At 30.3% G+C, this 17,364-nt stretch overlaps 1 protein-coding gene across 2 annotated transcripts; it reads right to left on the minus strand.

Annotated features, from left to right (window-relative positions):
- Positions 1-645: 645 nt before the first annotated feature.
- LOC147400428 (cation/H(+) antiporter 15-like) lies at positions 646-16,708 on the minus strand. Of its 2 annotated transcripts, none has more exons than XM_086446108.1 (3): positions 16,442-16,708; positions 2,924-3,916; positions 646-2,295 (listed from the first exon to the last, which is right to left on the minus strand). In XM_086446108.1, the coding sequence occupies exons 1-3, from the start codon at positions 16,658-16,660 to the stop codon at positions 973-975; spliced, it is 2,535 nt and encodes an 844-aa protein (XP_086302234.1). In that variant the 5' UTR covers positions 16,661-16,708; the 3' UTR covers positions 646-972. The 2 variants fall into 2 exon arrangements, with proteins under 2 accessions (XP_086302234.1, XP_086302235.1); XM_086446109.1 differs by lacking the exon at positions 16,442-16,708 and adding an exon at positions 8,096-8,173.
- Between the last annotated feature and the right edge of the window lie 656 nt (positions 16,709-17,364).

Below are 17,364 nucleotides of genomic sequence, written 5' to 3' on the forward strand. Positions count from 1 at the left end.
ATGTGGGGACAAGTGGGGCATATAATTAGTTGAAAATATAGGGGTGTTTCAAAGTTTTGTGTGGGCAATTGCCCCCACCAGCTCCTTACTAGCTCCACCCTTGAATGCAGTTGCGGATGCTCTAGCTAACTATGGAGCGGATGCCAAAATATCCTCTATTTTTGTAACACCGAGAGATCTACCTGATTATGTAAAATAGCTTTCATTGGAGATTACGTGGTGATTCCTACAATTCAATGCATATTATAAGAGTTGTGCTGGAGTGACCTCATGATTGTACCTCATATTGCACATTCCTGATAGGGAAGTGTGCAGGAATCATAGATGTTTTTTCACTCAAAACTCAATGAAAATCATACACTTCCACATCAGGGATGTGCGACATGAGGTATAATCTTGAGGTAACTTCAGAATTATTCGTATTATAAACGAATAAGCCTTTTTCTAAGTGCGTTTTATTTTATTTTATTTTATTGTAATACAAAAAATTTCTTATTTAGTAGAAAGAAAAAAAACCACATTTTTGCTACATTTTTGTAATGACCCTCCCTACAGGAAAATCTACATATCAATTAATCAATCCAATTAAAAAATCTAAAAACAGAGTAGGAAATACAAGGAAGGTAAACTACGCCATCAAAGACATGAATCAAAATAATTTTCTCATTGGAGTTAAAACTTCCTATATCTCTACAATCATATATTATAAAAAAAAAATATATTGAAAAAAAAAGAGAGGGAAAATGGTAATATTTTGAGCATAATTTATTGTGACTCATATGAAGGGAAGAAAACGTTGGATTTCAAATCTTATGATAAAAAGGATTTTAAGTACAAAATCCCTAATCAAACTAATTTTTAGTGTATACCAATGAGTGGGTCAAGCATTCATAGGGTATGTGAGTTCGTGATCAAGGAGAATTTTCTTTTACGAGAATCTGTTGCAGGACCAATTTTTTTTTTTCCGATGATTTAGGCATCCCAGGGCCCTTTCTGCGGCATATGAACGGGCATGGGCTGTGACTGATGCCGGTTATAATTGTTGATGTTAGCATAGTAATCACTCTGCTGTGCTGATGATGGACTGTCCGGTGCACTCATCCTCTCCCCATTATATCCAACCCCAATAAATTGCTGCACCACCAACACGGACACCGTCATTGCAAAGTCGGATGACGCGAGTAGGTCTCCTATAGGACCCAACTCTGCGCACTCATCACTCCAATCAGTTAGCCCAGATATGAGAGGTGGTGCCATACCTTGTCCTCTGCCAACTATATATAGATCATGTATACTATCAATGGATCTAATCACCCCTAGTGTCTCTTCGCCATTGTTAACCACCTTTTCTTTGTACACAACAGATTCATTAGTAACATGCTTGAGCCTAAATTCATTCAAGAACTCATCATCCATCTTTTTTTCCTTTTCGTTATTAGTTATCACGGATAGAACACCATGATCATTTCGTTCATCATTACGACGAAGTGTGATTTCCATTGCTTCGTCCCCTGGGACAAAATGTAGAATAGTAATTGTATTGCCAGGGTGGTCGGTCATCCTAGATGCGTATGCTAGTGCTTCACGATCATCAGGTCCACCAAAGAAGAGAACCACTATATGATGGGAAATATGGCTAGTAGATCCTCGAGTTGACCCACCAAGACCTCGATCAACAAGTATGCCTACAGAACAAGGAGAGTTAGTCAAGACATTTTGATTGACTGTACAGAACGCAGGGTTGGTTGCTTCCATGCTACCATCTACGGTTTGTTGTTTATGAAATGGTAGGATGATGAAAGCTACACGTTTATCCTCAGCAAGATTGCATATGTCTTCATGCATGGTGGAGTATGGGGAGACAACAGTGAGGGCTTGGATGGATACACCACCCGCATGTTGTTCATAGTTCTCAAGGGCACCAATGATGTGGTCAGATTGCACTTGTGTACTGTTGCGTGCTGGACGGCCAGACTTGCGGGTGTTGTGGACAATGAGCATGGCTGAGGCACGACCAGTTAGTTCGACTAGGTGGAGTGCATATACATAGATGGGGGATCTCTTGGAAGGATGGGTGCCTTCCAAGAAATTGATTATGGCTGGAACATTTCGAGGGGTGTGGATGCAAACTAACATACGGAGCTCTGCATCAGGCTTGGAATTTTGAATCGTTCTGCGCTTGTATGGCATAAAACGTTTGGCAGGCTTGTAAATGGCCGTTACAGCTGGTGTGATGGCGCTTGTTGTGATGACCGCAACAATAACCATGATTGTAAAGTATTCGTCAGTCAACACCTATCACAAAAATTACATTTCAATATATTTTATAGAATGTGCGAAAAAAAAACTTTTATTGCCAAGCAAAGTTTCATGACAGCACTCCATATGCCATCCAAAAACATGATATGCATAGCGATGTAGATCACAAAATTTTAATAACTTTAAAAAAAATATATATTTTTTTCATTGTTAGATTTGAATTTTAGATTTGGGTCTCGCTGACAATCCATTTACCTTTGATCAGGTCAAAAAAAGGTTTTTTCTTCTTTTCTCTCTCTCTCTCTATATATATATATAATTTTTTTTTAAAATTTGATATAGGCTATCATGAACTACAGAAGGCTATGATGTTATTTGACCAATATGGCAATCCATGCTGCCCAACAAACTTTAGTAAGGATGAAAATGAACTCACAAATTTAAAACTAACACTTGACCATTTTATTTATGCGTGATATTATGTATGTTTCTAAGAGGGTATAAGGTAGACAATCAAACCAACAGGGTTCATTATGAACCCAACTGGGTATGTATTATATAGACCAATTTTTAAGGGTGGGAGCCTAACTAAGTCGGTCTACAAATATTTCGAAAAATAAAAATAAAAATAACTCATTCCAAGAAAGAGAGATAGGATTGTTACACTTTGGTCCTTTCCGACATTGAGAACGATCATTTCAATGAGGCCTTTAGTGTTCATGAGCATTCCGAGTGCAGTTCCTTCACGAAATGGTATTTGATAATAAGCAGAAACAAGAAGAGTACCAACAACCTTTGCACCAAAAGCCAAGATGATGATTAAAAATAAAATCATCCAAGTGGTTGAATTTTTTAGTGTCGTCACATCAGTCTTTAACCCACTACTAGCGAAGAACAATGGCAACAACATGCCTGATACAAAATCCTCCAATTTCTCAATCAACGCCGTCCCAAATGGACCATTAGGTATCACCAACCCAAACACAAATGCCCCAAAGATAGAATGTGTGCCAATTGCATCAGTGATGAATCCACAGACCATAACACCAGCCAGTATCAAACATATATGCAAATCACTCACGTTCTCTCCCTCTGGTGTACGTCCTATGACCCATGAGATCGTGGGACGAACAACGAAGAGGCAGAATAACACAAATACGATACTTGAGATTATAACACCTATAGAGGCCCATGAGCTTCTATGGGTCTCGGATAGTGCAATTGCGAAAGCAAGGAGGACCCAAGCACACATATCATTTATAATAGCCGACGACATAGCAATCTTCCCTAGATCAGTATTGAGGAGTTTTAGTTCTGCAAGGATTCGTGCCAGAACTGGGAAAGATGTTACTGAGAGTGCTACACCTAAGAAAAGAGGGAAGCTTCCATGGGCGTTGTTGTCATTGTTGTTTAGAAGTAAGGAGGCAAAGGCACCGATGATTAAGGGACAAATCATACCAGCAAGAGCGATTATCAAAGACTTTCTGCCAGATTGCTTGATCACAGAGAGGTCCATCTCAACACCAATCAAGAACAAGAAGTAGAGGAGTCCCACGTTTGCCATTGTCTCGAGCACTATTATACTCCTCAAAGGGAAAACATATTCGGAAAAATTTGGGATGTGTCCCAAAACAGATGGACCAAGTATCACACCACCCTATTATTTCACAGAGTACATTGCATTAGGCATATGTCATTGAGCATGCTTTTAAGATTTAAATTTTAAAAGTCGAGGGAATACTGGACTGGATCCTCTGTAGTACTTTGTTTGTTGTATTGTTCATGAATGGTTTGAAAGATCCTCACGTCAACAAAACAATAAATAATCCACACCGTTTAAATTTGGGAGATGTCAATTATTCAAGATAGGGTCATTTTGATTGTAACTAAAAATAATTTCTATTGAGCCCTAAAAAAAAAAAAAGAGAAAAAAAGAAAAAGAAAAAGAAGGAATTGATCTATGCTCTGAAAACTAGAGGACCGTCATATAACTGATTTTCAAAGTGACCATTCTTGAGTGTTTCAAAACCACTGCATGGAAAGTATAGGAGAAAAGTACTACAAAGGATCTACTCCTGAGGAAAATAGGTCTCAAATTGAGGTTTGGGCTCTTTCATTCATAGGAAAATGCTAGCTTGGCCAACAGGTTGAGGCTCTCCATTATCATGACTGTTTGGATGAAAGGGATTCCCAAGAAAAATATATTCCCTTATAAAAAAAAAAAGGGTATTCATCCTAGAAGACTGTAACTAATCTCGAGGAAATTTTTGTTTTTTTCTTAAATCGGAATGTGTTGATGGAGAGCCTCAACTGTGGGTTGAGGCTAGAAAAATCTTTCCTCATCATAGTATTCGAGAATAATTCGGCCAAAGAAAGTTTTGGAAAAGTAGGTAAAAGACTATAAAATCCGGAAAACATCGAATAAATTAAAAAAAAAAAATAATAGTTTTAAGTATAAATCTAAAATCAATCCTAAACCCTAATATTTTTAACTATATTACTTAAACAACAGATATGCACACTGTTTTATAAATTACCGTTTTCAAGATTAAGATGACATTTTGGTAATTGTTCAATTTTCATGTATGGATTTGATAATTTTCTCTAAATAGCTTGTTACTGAGAATCACAAACAACAAACACTTCTATTGATGTTTAACATTCTCCTTTAATTATATATATAATAATTGCCATCATTATCAAAGTCTTGTACAAAGTAAAGATGAGGATGGGATAAATGAATCATGTTCCTTCATTCCAAGAACAATGATTTTCTGACTCCCCCCATACTATCTTGATGTGGCACTTCGTAGAACCATAGTTTTTTCTTGGGATACACAGCTGCACATATTTATGGGCATGTGTAATTATGTATCCCAAGCAAAAGAATCTATGATTCTATGCACATGCCAGTTAAGAGAGTAACATATGTCAAAGGGGAGAGTCAGATTATCACGACTATTGAAATAATGGTCGTATCTTCTTTCACTATCCTCATCCACTTGTAATTTTGATTCTTTCTCTCTCTCTCTCTCTCATTTGGCAAAGTTTGGATCTTTGGGGATTGTTTTTTTTTTTTTTGTATGTTAGAGTATGTCTTGTATTTTCTAAGAGTTGTCAGTATGCTAGAGGATGATTGTAATTATTTTTGATGGAGGGACCATTTAATCCCAACTTATATATCGATTAAAAAAATATATTAAATTTAAGAATAATTATTTATGATGATCTCAGAGATGACCTTAGACTGATGAAAGGGCTTGAAGATGATGACAAGGACACGTGTGAGAACAACTATGAGAGTTAACTGCAATAGAAAGAGGGGAAGAAAGTAATCCAAGGTATTTTCATCAAGCCATATACCTTTGGTTGTAGTATTTCTTAGATTAAAGCAAATTTTAAATTCCATCCTCGTCACTGTTATATTCTCTGTATGTGCAATTATTTTGTCTTCTTTAAGCAAATGTGAGAAAGTTCTAGAAGACGAGGAAAAACGTGAGGAGATAGTTCAAGAGTGAATGATTGAACGACCTAAAAATAGCTAACATGACTAGCGATTACTTTTGTCTTATTTTTTGTGGATTGTACAAGAGAAGACTATTTCTGCTTTTGTTGTGGTGTGTTGACTTGGTAGTTATTCCTTCTTTTAGGGATTGTAGCTAGGGATGTACATTTGGGTTCATTGGAACTGAAATGTTGACTTTTGTTAGGACGTACATTTTACTGTCACTCGAAACCCGGATAAAAATCAGATTGAAATTAAGGATTGAACCCATATCAAATCTGTTTGGGTTTGGACTAAACCGAATCCACGAAAAATTGATTCAAGTTCGGTTTTATCCCAAGACCAGATCGAACCTGGACCAACCTAGGATCGAAAACCAAAAAAATTGAATTTTTAATATCCCCCCTCCCCTTCAATGGCCAACTCGAAACCCGAAATTTGAAAAAAAAATGAAAATTTTTTTGAAATTTTTTTACCCAAACACCCCCCAATACAAAAGGAATTATTAGCGTTTTTAAACTGTTGAGAGGGGAATGAGAAGAAATATTATTATTATTTTTATTTATAAATATGCCAAAATCATTTCATTATTTACTACAAATTCTCTCAATCTCTTTACTTTATTTTCATAATTTTATAGTAAATTCTCTAAGGTCTTTATCAAATTGATATTTATTCTCAATTAATTTGATCATCATGTGATCAATAATCTTCTACATGGCAAGTTCAACATCAAGTCATCATCAAAGTGATCAAATCATCATCAAGTGATCAAGATCAAAGTCATCATCAAGTGATCAAGAATTCCTTCTACGTGGCAAGATCAATTGATCAAATCAACACGTGGCATGATCAACCAATCAAAATCAAAATTTTTGACATTAAGGTGTATTGGTTCTAATTTTTCTTCTTAATATTATTAGTAATAGCTGCACCTCCCCTTTTTTATTTTTTCTCTATTTCCAAGTGAAATCTAATAAGTTTCTATTAATTTTAATTTTAGTGTTAATTTTTATATAATACATTATTAAATATTAATATTGATGATTTTCAAAATTGTGATGATCCTCAAAATTTTAATATTGATTTTAATTCATTACTTACGAGGAGTTAATAATAAGGCAAAACCATTTAATCCTAATCCTCATTTCTAAAAAAATCGAAAAGATTTCGCTTCGAGGCAGGTAACATTTACATTAATAGATGTTGTAAATCTGGAGAAAAGTAAAATGTAATTATTGTGGTAAAATTTTAGCTTATTTTAATATGTTTACTAGAACAAATACAATGAATAAACACATAAAAAATAAGTGTCCAAGAAGAGAACGAATCGATATTACTCAAAAGCTACTTAGTTGATCAACGACCGACGAAATAAGCACATGGTCATATGATGTCGAAAGAGCTCGACGAGAAATCATTAAATTTTTTATTCTGGAAGAATTACTATTTTTAGTAATTAAAAAATACATTATAAAGAATTTATTCAAAAAATATATTTTTCTAATTTGAAAAGTTTTTCTAGAAATACATTGAAAAAAGATGTAATGAAAATGGTTAAAAATAAAAATAAAAAATTATTACAAAATACAACTAACAAAATATGCTTAACTTTTGATTTATAGAGTTTACTTCAAGATATACCATATATGTGTGTTATGACACATTTTATAGATGAAAATTAGAATTTTCATAAAAAAATTATATATTTTTCTTTATTAAATGCAAAATATATTTGTTTAGTGATTTTTTAAACTTTGAAAAGTATTTTATTAGATTATAAAATTAACAATAAAAAATTTATAATTCCATTAGATAATGCAGTAGTAATAATAATGTCGTAACTTACCTTAAAGATGTTTATTAGATGAATCAATTTAAAAAAAGTTATTACATGTTTGTTGTGCAGCACATATTTTAAATTTAATAGTATAAAATGATATTCAAATTATAAATAATGTTTTTAAAAATATTAAAGAAATTATTAGTATTATAAGATTATCACAAATTAAAAATAATAATTTGAAGAATATTGTATACTAATAGACTTACCATCCACCAGATTATTATTACACGCGCCACATCGATGAAATTCCACCTATTACTTGTTACAACATGTGGTTTGTTATAAAAATTCAATAAAATTATTTTTATGCAAAGTTTGGATCATTAGGGATGATTTTTCTTTGTATGTTAAAGTACGTCTTGTATTTCCTAAGAGTTATCAAGTATGCTAGAAGATGATTGTAATTATTTTTGGTGGAGGGGCCATTTAATCCTAACTTATATATCGATTAAAAAAATATATTAAATTTAAGAATAATTACTTACGATGATCTCAGAGATAATCTTAGGTTGACGAAAGGGTTTGAAGATGATGACAAGGACATGTGTGAGAACAACCATGAGAGTTAGCTGCAATAAGAAGAGGGGAAGAAAGTAATCCAAAGACTTTTCATCATGTCATATCCCTTTGGTTGTAGTATTTCTTGGATCAAAGGAAACTTAAAATTCCATCACCGTCACTGTTATATTTTCTGTATGTGCCATTATTTTACCTTCTTTGAGCAAATGTGAGAGAGCGTTGGAAGAAGAGGATATACGTTAGGAGATGGTTTGAGAGTGAATGATTGAATGACCTAAAATTGGCTAACAGAATTGGCAATTACTTTTGTCTTGTTTTTGTGGATTGTACAAGAGAATACCGTTTCGACTTTTGTTTTGATGTGTGTTGACTTGGAGGTTATTCTTTATTTTAGGGATTGTACCTAGGGATGTACATTGTTGTGTGTTTAGACTTGGTAGTTATTCCTTCTTTTAGGGATTGTAGCTTGGGATGTACATACGGGTCTACTAGAACTGAAATGTTGGGTTTTGTTAGGGATGTACATTTTACCATCACCCGAAACCCGATTAAAAATCGGATTGAAATTAAAGACTAAACCCAAACTGAATCTGTTTGGGTTTGGACTTAATTGAATCAACGAAAAATTGATTCAAGTTTGGTTTTACTACAAAATCCGACTTAACTCGGACCAACCCAGTATCGAAAACAAAAAAATTTCGTAAAAAAAGTTGAATTTTAACTATCCCCTCCGTCCCCCTCAATGGCCAACTCGAAACTCGAAATTTGAAAAAAAAAAAAACCAAATTTGTTTTGAAATATTTTTACCCAAACACTCCCCAAATACAAACAAAATTATTAGCGTTTTTAAACCGTTGGGAAGGGAGTGAGGAAATATTGACGTTTTATTTATTTATTTATAAATATGCCAAAATCACTTTTATTATTTATTACAAATTCTCTCAATCTCTTTAATTTATTTTCGTAATTTTATAGTTAATTTTGTAAGGTCTTTATTAAACTGAGATTTATTCTCATTTAATTTGATCATCAAGTGATCAATATTCTTCTACATGGTAAGTTCAATATCAAGTCATCATCAAAGTGATCAAATCATCATCAAGTGATCAAGATCAAAGTCATCATCAAGTGATCAAGAATTCCTTCTACGTGGCAAGATCAATTGATCAAATCAACACGTGGCATGATCAACTAATCAAAATCAAAAATTTTGACATTAAGGTGTATTGGTTCTAATTTTTCTTCTTAATATTATTAGTAATAGCTGCACCTCCCCTTTTTTATTTTTTCTCTATTTCCAAGTGAAATCTAATAAGTTTCTATTAATTTTAATTTTAGTGTTAATTTTTATATAATGGATTCTCAAAATATTAATATTGATGATTTTCAAAATTGTGATAATCTTCAAAATTTTAATACTGATTTTAATTCATTACTTATGAGTGATTTTTAAAATTGTGATAATCCTCAAAATTTTAATACTAATTTTAATTCATTAGTTACGAGGGGTTAATAATGAGGTGAAACCCTCTAACCGAAATCCCCATCCCCTAAAAAAATTGAAAAGATTTCGCTCTGAGGCAGGCAACATTTTACATTAATAGATATTGTAAATTTGGATAAAGTAAAACGAAAAAAGTAAAATGTAATTATTGTGATAAAATTTTACTTTTTCTAATACATCTACTAGAATAATCATAATGAAAAAACACATAAAAAATACGTGTCCAAGAAGAAAAAACTCCATCTTACTCAAAATCTACTTAGTCGATCAACCACCGACGAAATAAACACATGATCATATGATGTCGAAAGAGCTCTATCAAAAATCGTTAAATTTTTTATTATGAAAGAAATACCATTTATAGTAGTAAAAAAATACATTATAAAGAATTTATTCAAAAATTATATTTTCGTAACTTTAAAAGTATTTCTAGAAATACATTAAAAAAAGATGCAATGAAAATGATTAAAAATAAAAATAAAAATAAAAAATTATTACAAAATACACCTAACAAAATATACATAAATTTTGATTTATAGACTTTAATTCAAATTATACCATATATGTGTGTTACGATACATTTTATAGATGAAAATTATAATTTATATAAAAATTTTATATATATATATATATATAGATATATAGATATTTATTAAATGCAAAATATATTGGTTTAATAATTTTTTAAACTTTTCAAAATATTTTATTAGATTATGAAATTAGCAATAAAAAATTTATAATTACATTATATAATGCAAGTAGTAATAATAGTGTCGTAAATTACCTTTAAAATACTTATTTGATGAACCAATTTGAAAAAAAAGATTATATGTTTGCGGTGCAGCACATATTTTAAATTTAATAGTATAAAATGATATTTAAATTATAAATAATATTTTTAAAAATATTAGAGAAATTATTAGTATTATAAGATTGTCACATATTAAAAAACATGATTTGAAAAATATTGTATATTATTAGGCTTACCATCCACTAGATTATCATTACACGCGCCACATCGATGAAATTCCACCTATACTTGTTACAACATGCAGTTCGTTATAAAAATTCAATAAAATTATTTTTTATGCAAAGTTTAGATCTTTGGGGATGATTTTTTTTGTATATTAAAGTACGTATTGTATTTCTTAAGAGTTATCAAGTATGCTAGAAGATGATCGTAATTATTCTTGGTGGAGGGGCTCTTTAATCCCAGCTTATATATCGATTAAAAAAATATATTAACTTTAAGAATAATTACTTACAATGATCTCATAAATGACCTTAGACTAACGAAATGGTTTGAAAATGATGACAAGGATACTTGTGAGAACAACCACGAGAGTTAGCTACAATAGAAAGAGGGGAAGAAAGTAATCTAAGGGTTTTTCATCATGCCACATCCCTTTGCTAGTTGTATTTATTGGATCAAAGCAGACTTTAAATACCATCCCCGTCACTGTTATATTCTCTGTATGTGCCACTATTTACTTTCTTTGAGCAAAGTTGAGAGAGTGTTGGAAGAAGAGGAAAGACATGAAGAGATGGTTAGAGAGTGAAGAATTGAACGATCTAAAATAAGCAAATAGAATTGACAATTACTTTTGTCATATTTTTTGTAGATTGTACAAGAGAAGACCGTTTCTACTTTTATTGTGGTGTGTATTGACTTGGTGGTTATTCCTTCTTTTAGGGATTGTAGTTAGGGATGTACACTGTGGTGTGTGTAGACTTGGCAATTATTCTTTCTTTTAGAGATAGTAGTTAGGGATGTACATTCGGGTCCATTGGAACTGAAATGTTGGATTTTGTTAGAGACGTACATTTTACCGTCACCCGAAACTCGGATTAAAATCGGATTGAAATTAAGGACTGAACCTAGACCGAATCTGGTTGGGTTTAGACTGAACTGAATCTTCAAAAAATATATTCAAGTTTGGTATTACCCAAAGACCAGACTGAACCCGGACCACCCGGACCAACCTAGTATCGTAAACCAAAACATTTCAAATATATATATATATATATATATATAATATATATATATATATAAATTTTTTTTTTTTTTTTGAATTTTTACTGTCCTCCCTCCCCCTCAACAGCCAACCTAAAACTTGAAATTTGAAAAAAAAAAATGAAAAATATTTTAGAAGTTTTTTACCCAACCCCCCCCCCCCCACCCCCCCAAAAAAAAAAAAAAAAAAAAAAAAATATATATATATATATATATATATATATATATATATATATATATATATATATATATATAAAAGGAATTATTATTGTTTTATATTCATTAGGAGGAAAGTGAGAGGGAATATTGATTTTTTTATTATTTATAAATACCCCAAAACCATTTTCATTATTTACTACAAATTCTCTTAATCTCTTTAATTTATTTTCATAATTTTATAGTAATTCTCTAAGGTCTTTATTAAATTGAGATTTATTCTCAATTAATTTGATCATCAAGTGATCAATATCTTCTACATGGCAAATTCAATATCAAGTAATCAAGACCAAATCATCATTAAGTGATCAAGATCAAAGTCATCATCAAGTGATAAATAATTTTTCTACGTGGCAAGATCAATCGATCAAATCAACACGTTGCATGATCAACCAACCAAAATCAAAATTTTCGACATTAAGGTTTAGTAGTTCTAATTTTTCTCTTAATATTATTTTAGTAATAGCTACACCTCCCCTTTTTTAATTTTTTCTCTATTTTCAAGTGAAGTCTAATAAATCTCTATTAATTTTAATTTTAATGTTAATTTTTATATAATGGATTATCAAAATATTAATATTGATGATTTTCAAAATTATGATGATGCTCAAAATTTTAATATTGATTTTAACTCATTACTAACGAGGGGTTAATAATGAGGGAAAACCTTCTAATTATAATCCTCATCTCCTAAATTTTTTTTAAGGATTTCGATTTGAGATAGGTAACATTTTACATTAATAGATGTTGTAAATCTAGACGAAAGTAAAACGAAAAAAGTAAAATGTAATTATTATAATAAAATTTTAGCTTATTTTAATACATCTATTAGAATAAACACATAAATAATATGTGTCTAAGAAGAAAACAACTCGATATTACTCAAAATCTATTTAGTCGATCAACCACCGACGAAATAAACACATGGTCATATGATGTCAAAAGAGCTGTAGTGGAAATCGTTAGATTTTTTTATTATAGAAGAAATAACATTTATATTAATTAAAAAAATATATTATAACGAATTTATTCAAAAAAATATATTTTTCTAATTTTAAAAGTATTTTTAGAAATGCATTGAAAAAAGATGTAATAAAAATGGTTAACAATAAAAATAAAAATAAAAAATTATTACAAAATATGCTTAACTTTTGATTTATAGACTTTAATTCAAGATATACCATATATGTGTGTTACGGCACATTTTATAGATGACAATTAGAACTTACATAAAAAAATTATATATTTTTCTTTATTAAATGCAACATATATTTATTTAGAAATTTTTTAAATTTTGCAAAATATTTTATTATTAGCAATAAAAAATTTATAATTATATTAGATAATGCTAGTAGTAATAGTAGTACCGTAACTTACCTTAAAATTATTTATTTGATGAATGATTTAAAAAAAAATATTATATGTTTGTTGTGTAGCACATATTTTAAATTTAACAGTATAAAATGATATTCAATGTATAAATAATATTTTTTAAAATATTAGAGAAATTATTAGTCCTATAAGATTATCACATATTAAACAAAAATGATTTGATGAGTATTGTATATTATTTTGCTTACCACCTACTAGATTATCATTAGACACGCCACATCGATGAAATTCCACCTATTACTTATTACAACATGCGGTTCGTTATAAAATCCAATAAAATTATTTTTAGGCAAAATTTGGATCTTTGGAGATAGTTTTTTTTTTTTGTATGTTAAACTATGTCTTGTATTTCCTAAAAGTTATCGAGTATGCTAGAAGATGATCTTAATTATTTTTGGTGGAAGGGCCATTTAATCCTAACTTATATATTGATTAAAAAAATATATTAAATTTAAGAATAATTACTTATGATGATCTCAGAGATGACCTTAGGCTGGCAAAAGGGTTTGAAGATGATGATAAAGATACGTGTGAGAACAACCACGAGAGTTAACTGTAATAGGAAGAGGGGAAGAAAGTAATCTAAGGGCTTTTCATCATGCCATATCCCTTTGGTTGTAGTATTTCTTGGATCAAAGCAGATTTGAAATTCCATCCCCGTCGCTATTATATTTATTGTATGTGCCATTATTTTATCTTCTTTGAGCAAATCTGAAAAAGTGTTGGAAGAATAAGAAAGACGTGAAGTAGAGGTTCAAGTGTGAAGGATTGAAGGACCTAAAATTAGCTAATATAATTGACGATTACTTTTTTCTTATTTTTTGTGGATTGTACGAGAGAAGACCGTTTCTACTTTTGTTGTGGTGTGTGTTGACTTGGAGGTTATTCCTTCTTTTAGGGATGTACATTGTATTGTGTTTAGACTTGGTAGTAATTCCTTCTTTTAGGGATTGTAGTTGCGGATGTACATACGGATCTACTAGAATTGAAATGTTGTGTTTTGTTAGGGACGTACATTTTACCATCACCTGAAACTCGGATTAAAATTAAAGACTAAACCCAGACCGAATCTGTTTGGGTTTGGACTGAACCGAATCCATGAAAATTTGATTCAAGTTTGTTTTTACCCCAAGACCAGACTAAACCCGAACCAACCCATGATTGAAAACAATTTTTTTTTTGAAAAATGATTGAATGTTTACTTTTACCCCAAGACCAGACTAAACCTGAACCAACCCAGGATCTAAAACAAAAAAAAAAAAACTTTGAAAAAAGATTGATTATTTATTGTCCCCCCTCTCCCTCAACGGTAACCTTGAAACCTGAAATTAAAAAAAAAATAGTAATAATAATAATAATAATTTTGATATTTTTTTACCCGAACCCCTCCCCAAAAATACAACAGAATTATTACCATTTTAAAACCGTTAGGTGGGGAGTGAGAGGAAATATTGATTGTTTTTAATTATAAATACCCCAAAACCAGTTTCATTATTCACTACAAATTCTCTTCATCTCTTTAATTTATTTTCATAATTTATAATAATTTTTTAAGGTCTTTATTAAATTGAGATTTATTCTCAACTAATTTGATCATCAAACTGATTAAATCATCATCAAGACCAAATCATCATCAAGTGATCAATATCGAAGTCATCAACAAGTTATCAAGAATTTCTTTTACGTGACAAGATCAATCGATGAAATCAACATGTGGCATGATCAACCAATCAAAATCAAAATTTTCGACATTAAGGTGTAGTGGTTCAAAATTTTCTTCTTTATATTATTAGTAATAGATGCACCGTCCCCTTCTTTTTTTTTTCTCTATTTTCAAGTGAAGTCTAACAAATCTCTATTAATTTTAATTTAGTGTAAATTTTATATAATGGATTATCAAAATATTAATATTAATGAGTTTCAAAATTGTGATGATCCTCAAAATTTTAATATTGATTTTAATTCATTACTTATGAGGGGTTAATAATAAGGCGAAACCCTCTAATCATAATCCTCATCTCCTAAAAAAATCGAAAAGATTTCGCTCTGAGGAAGACAACATTTTACATTAATAGATGTTGTAAATCTGGACGAAAGTAAAATATAATTATTATGATAAAATTTTAACTTATTCTAATACATCTATTAGAACATACATAATGAATAATATAAAAAAAATGTGTCTAAGAAGAAAATAACTCGATATTACTCAAAATCTATTTAGTTGATCAACCATCGACGAAATAAACACATGGTCATATGATATTGCAAAAATCCTACCGAAAATTGTTAATTTTTTTTTATTTTTGAAGAAATAGCATTTATAGTAATTAAAAAAAACACATTATAAAGAATTTATTCAAGAAACATATTTTCTTAATTTTAAAAGTATTTCTAGAAATACATTGAAAAAAAATGTAATGAAAATGGTTTAAAAAAAATATATATATATATACAAAATAAACCTAAAAAAAATGCTTAACTTTTAATTCATAAATTTTATTTCAAGGTGTATCTTATATGTATGTTACAACACATTTTATAGATGAAAATTAGAATATACATAAAAAAATTATATATTTTTCTTTATTAAATGTAAAATATATTTTTCTTTATTAAACGTTGTAAAATATTTTATTAGATTATGAAATTAGTAATAAAAAATTTATAATTACATTAGATAATGCTAGTTGTAATAATAGTATCGTAACTTACCTTAAAGATGTTTATTTGATGAACCCAGTTTAAAAAAATATTATATGTTTACTGTGCAGCACATATTTTAAATTTAATAGTATAAAATGACATTCAATGCATAAATAATATTTTTAAAAATATTAGAGAAATTATTAGTACTATAAGATTATCACATATTAAACAAAAATGATTTGATGAATATTATACTTATTACTTACTAGATTATCATTAGACGTACCACATTGATGAAATTTCACCTATTACTTATTACGACATGTGGTTCATTATAAAAATCAAATAAAATTATTTTTAGGAAAAGTTTTGATCTTTAAGGATAGTTTTTTTTATATGTTAAAGTACGTCTTATATTTCCTAAGAGTTATCAAGTATGCTAGAGGATGATCTTAATTATTTTTGGTAGAGGGGCCCTTTAATCCCAGCTTATATATCGAACAAAAAAATATATTAAATTTGAGAATAATTACTTACGATGATCTCAGAGATGACCTTAGGCAGACGAAAGGATTTGAAGATGACAACAAGGACACGTGTGATAACAACCACGAGAGTTAGCTGCAATAGAAAGAGCGGAAGAAAATAATCCAAGGGCTTTTCATCTTCCCATATTCCTTTAGTTGTAGTATTTCTTGGATCAAAGCAGACTTTCATTTCCGTCCCTGTCACTATTATAGTATCTTTTTGTGCCATTTTTTTTTTTTTTGCCTTCTTTGAGAAAATGTGAGAGAGTATTGGAAGAAGAGGAAAGACGTGAAGAGATGGATAAAGAGTGAATGATTGAACGACCTAAAATTAGCTAATAGGATTGGCAATTACTTTTATCTTTTTTTTTGTGGATTGTTAGAAAGAAGACCATTTCTATTTTTGTAGTGGTGTGTGTTGAGTTGGTAGTTATTCCTTCTTTTAGGGATTGTTGATAGGGATGTACATTATGGTGTGTGTTGACTTGGTGGTTATTCCTTCTTTTAGGAATTGTAGTTAGGGATGAACATTTGGGTCCACTGGAACTAAAATGTTGGATTTTGTTAAGGACGTACATTTTACCCTCACCTTAAACTCGGATAAAAAATACGATTGAAATTAAGGACTGAATCTAGATCGAATCCAGAAAATTGGTACGAGTTCGGTTTCACCCCTGGACCAGACCAAACCCAAATCGAACCCTATTTCAGGACCGTTACCCTAGACCGAACCCGAGCCAACCTAGGATTGAAAACCAAAAAGTTTCGAAAAAAAATTTGAATTTTTATGCCCCCCCTCAATAGCCAACCCAAAACTCGAAATTTGAAAAAAAAATAAAAAAATTTTGATTTTTTTTTACCCAACCTCCCCTCAAACAGAATTATTACTGTTTTTATACCATTGGGAAGGGGTGAGAGGAATATTGAGCTTTT

This window comes from Akebia trifoliata, chromosome 6, assembly GCF_017979445.1.
Source record: "Akebia trifoliata isolate Shusen 1 chromosome 6, ASM1797944v1, whole genome shotgun sequence".
Taxonomy (NCBI): Eukaryota; Viridiplantae; Streptophyta; class Magnoliopsida; order Ranunculales; family Lardizabalaceae; genus Akebia; species Akebia trifoliata.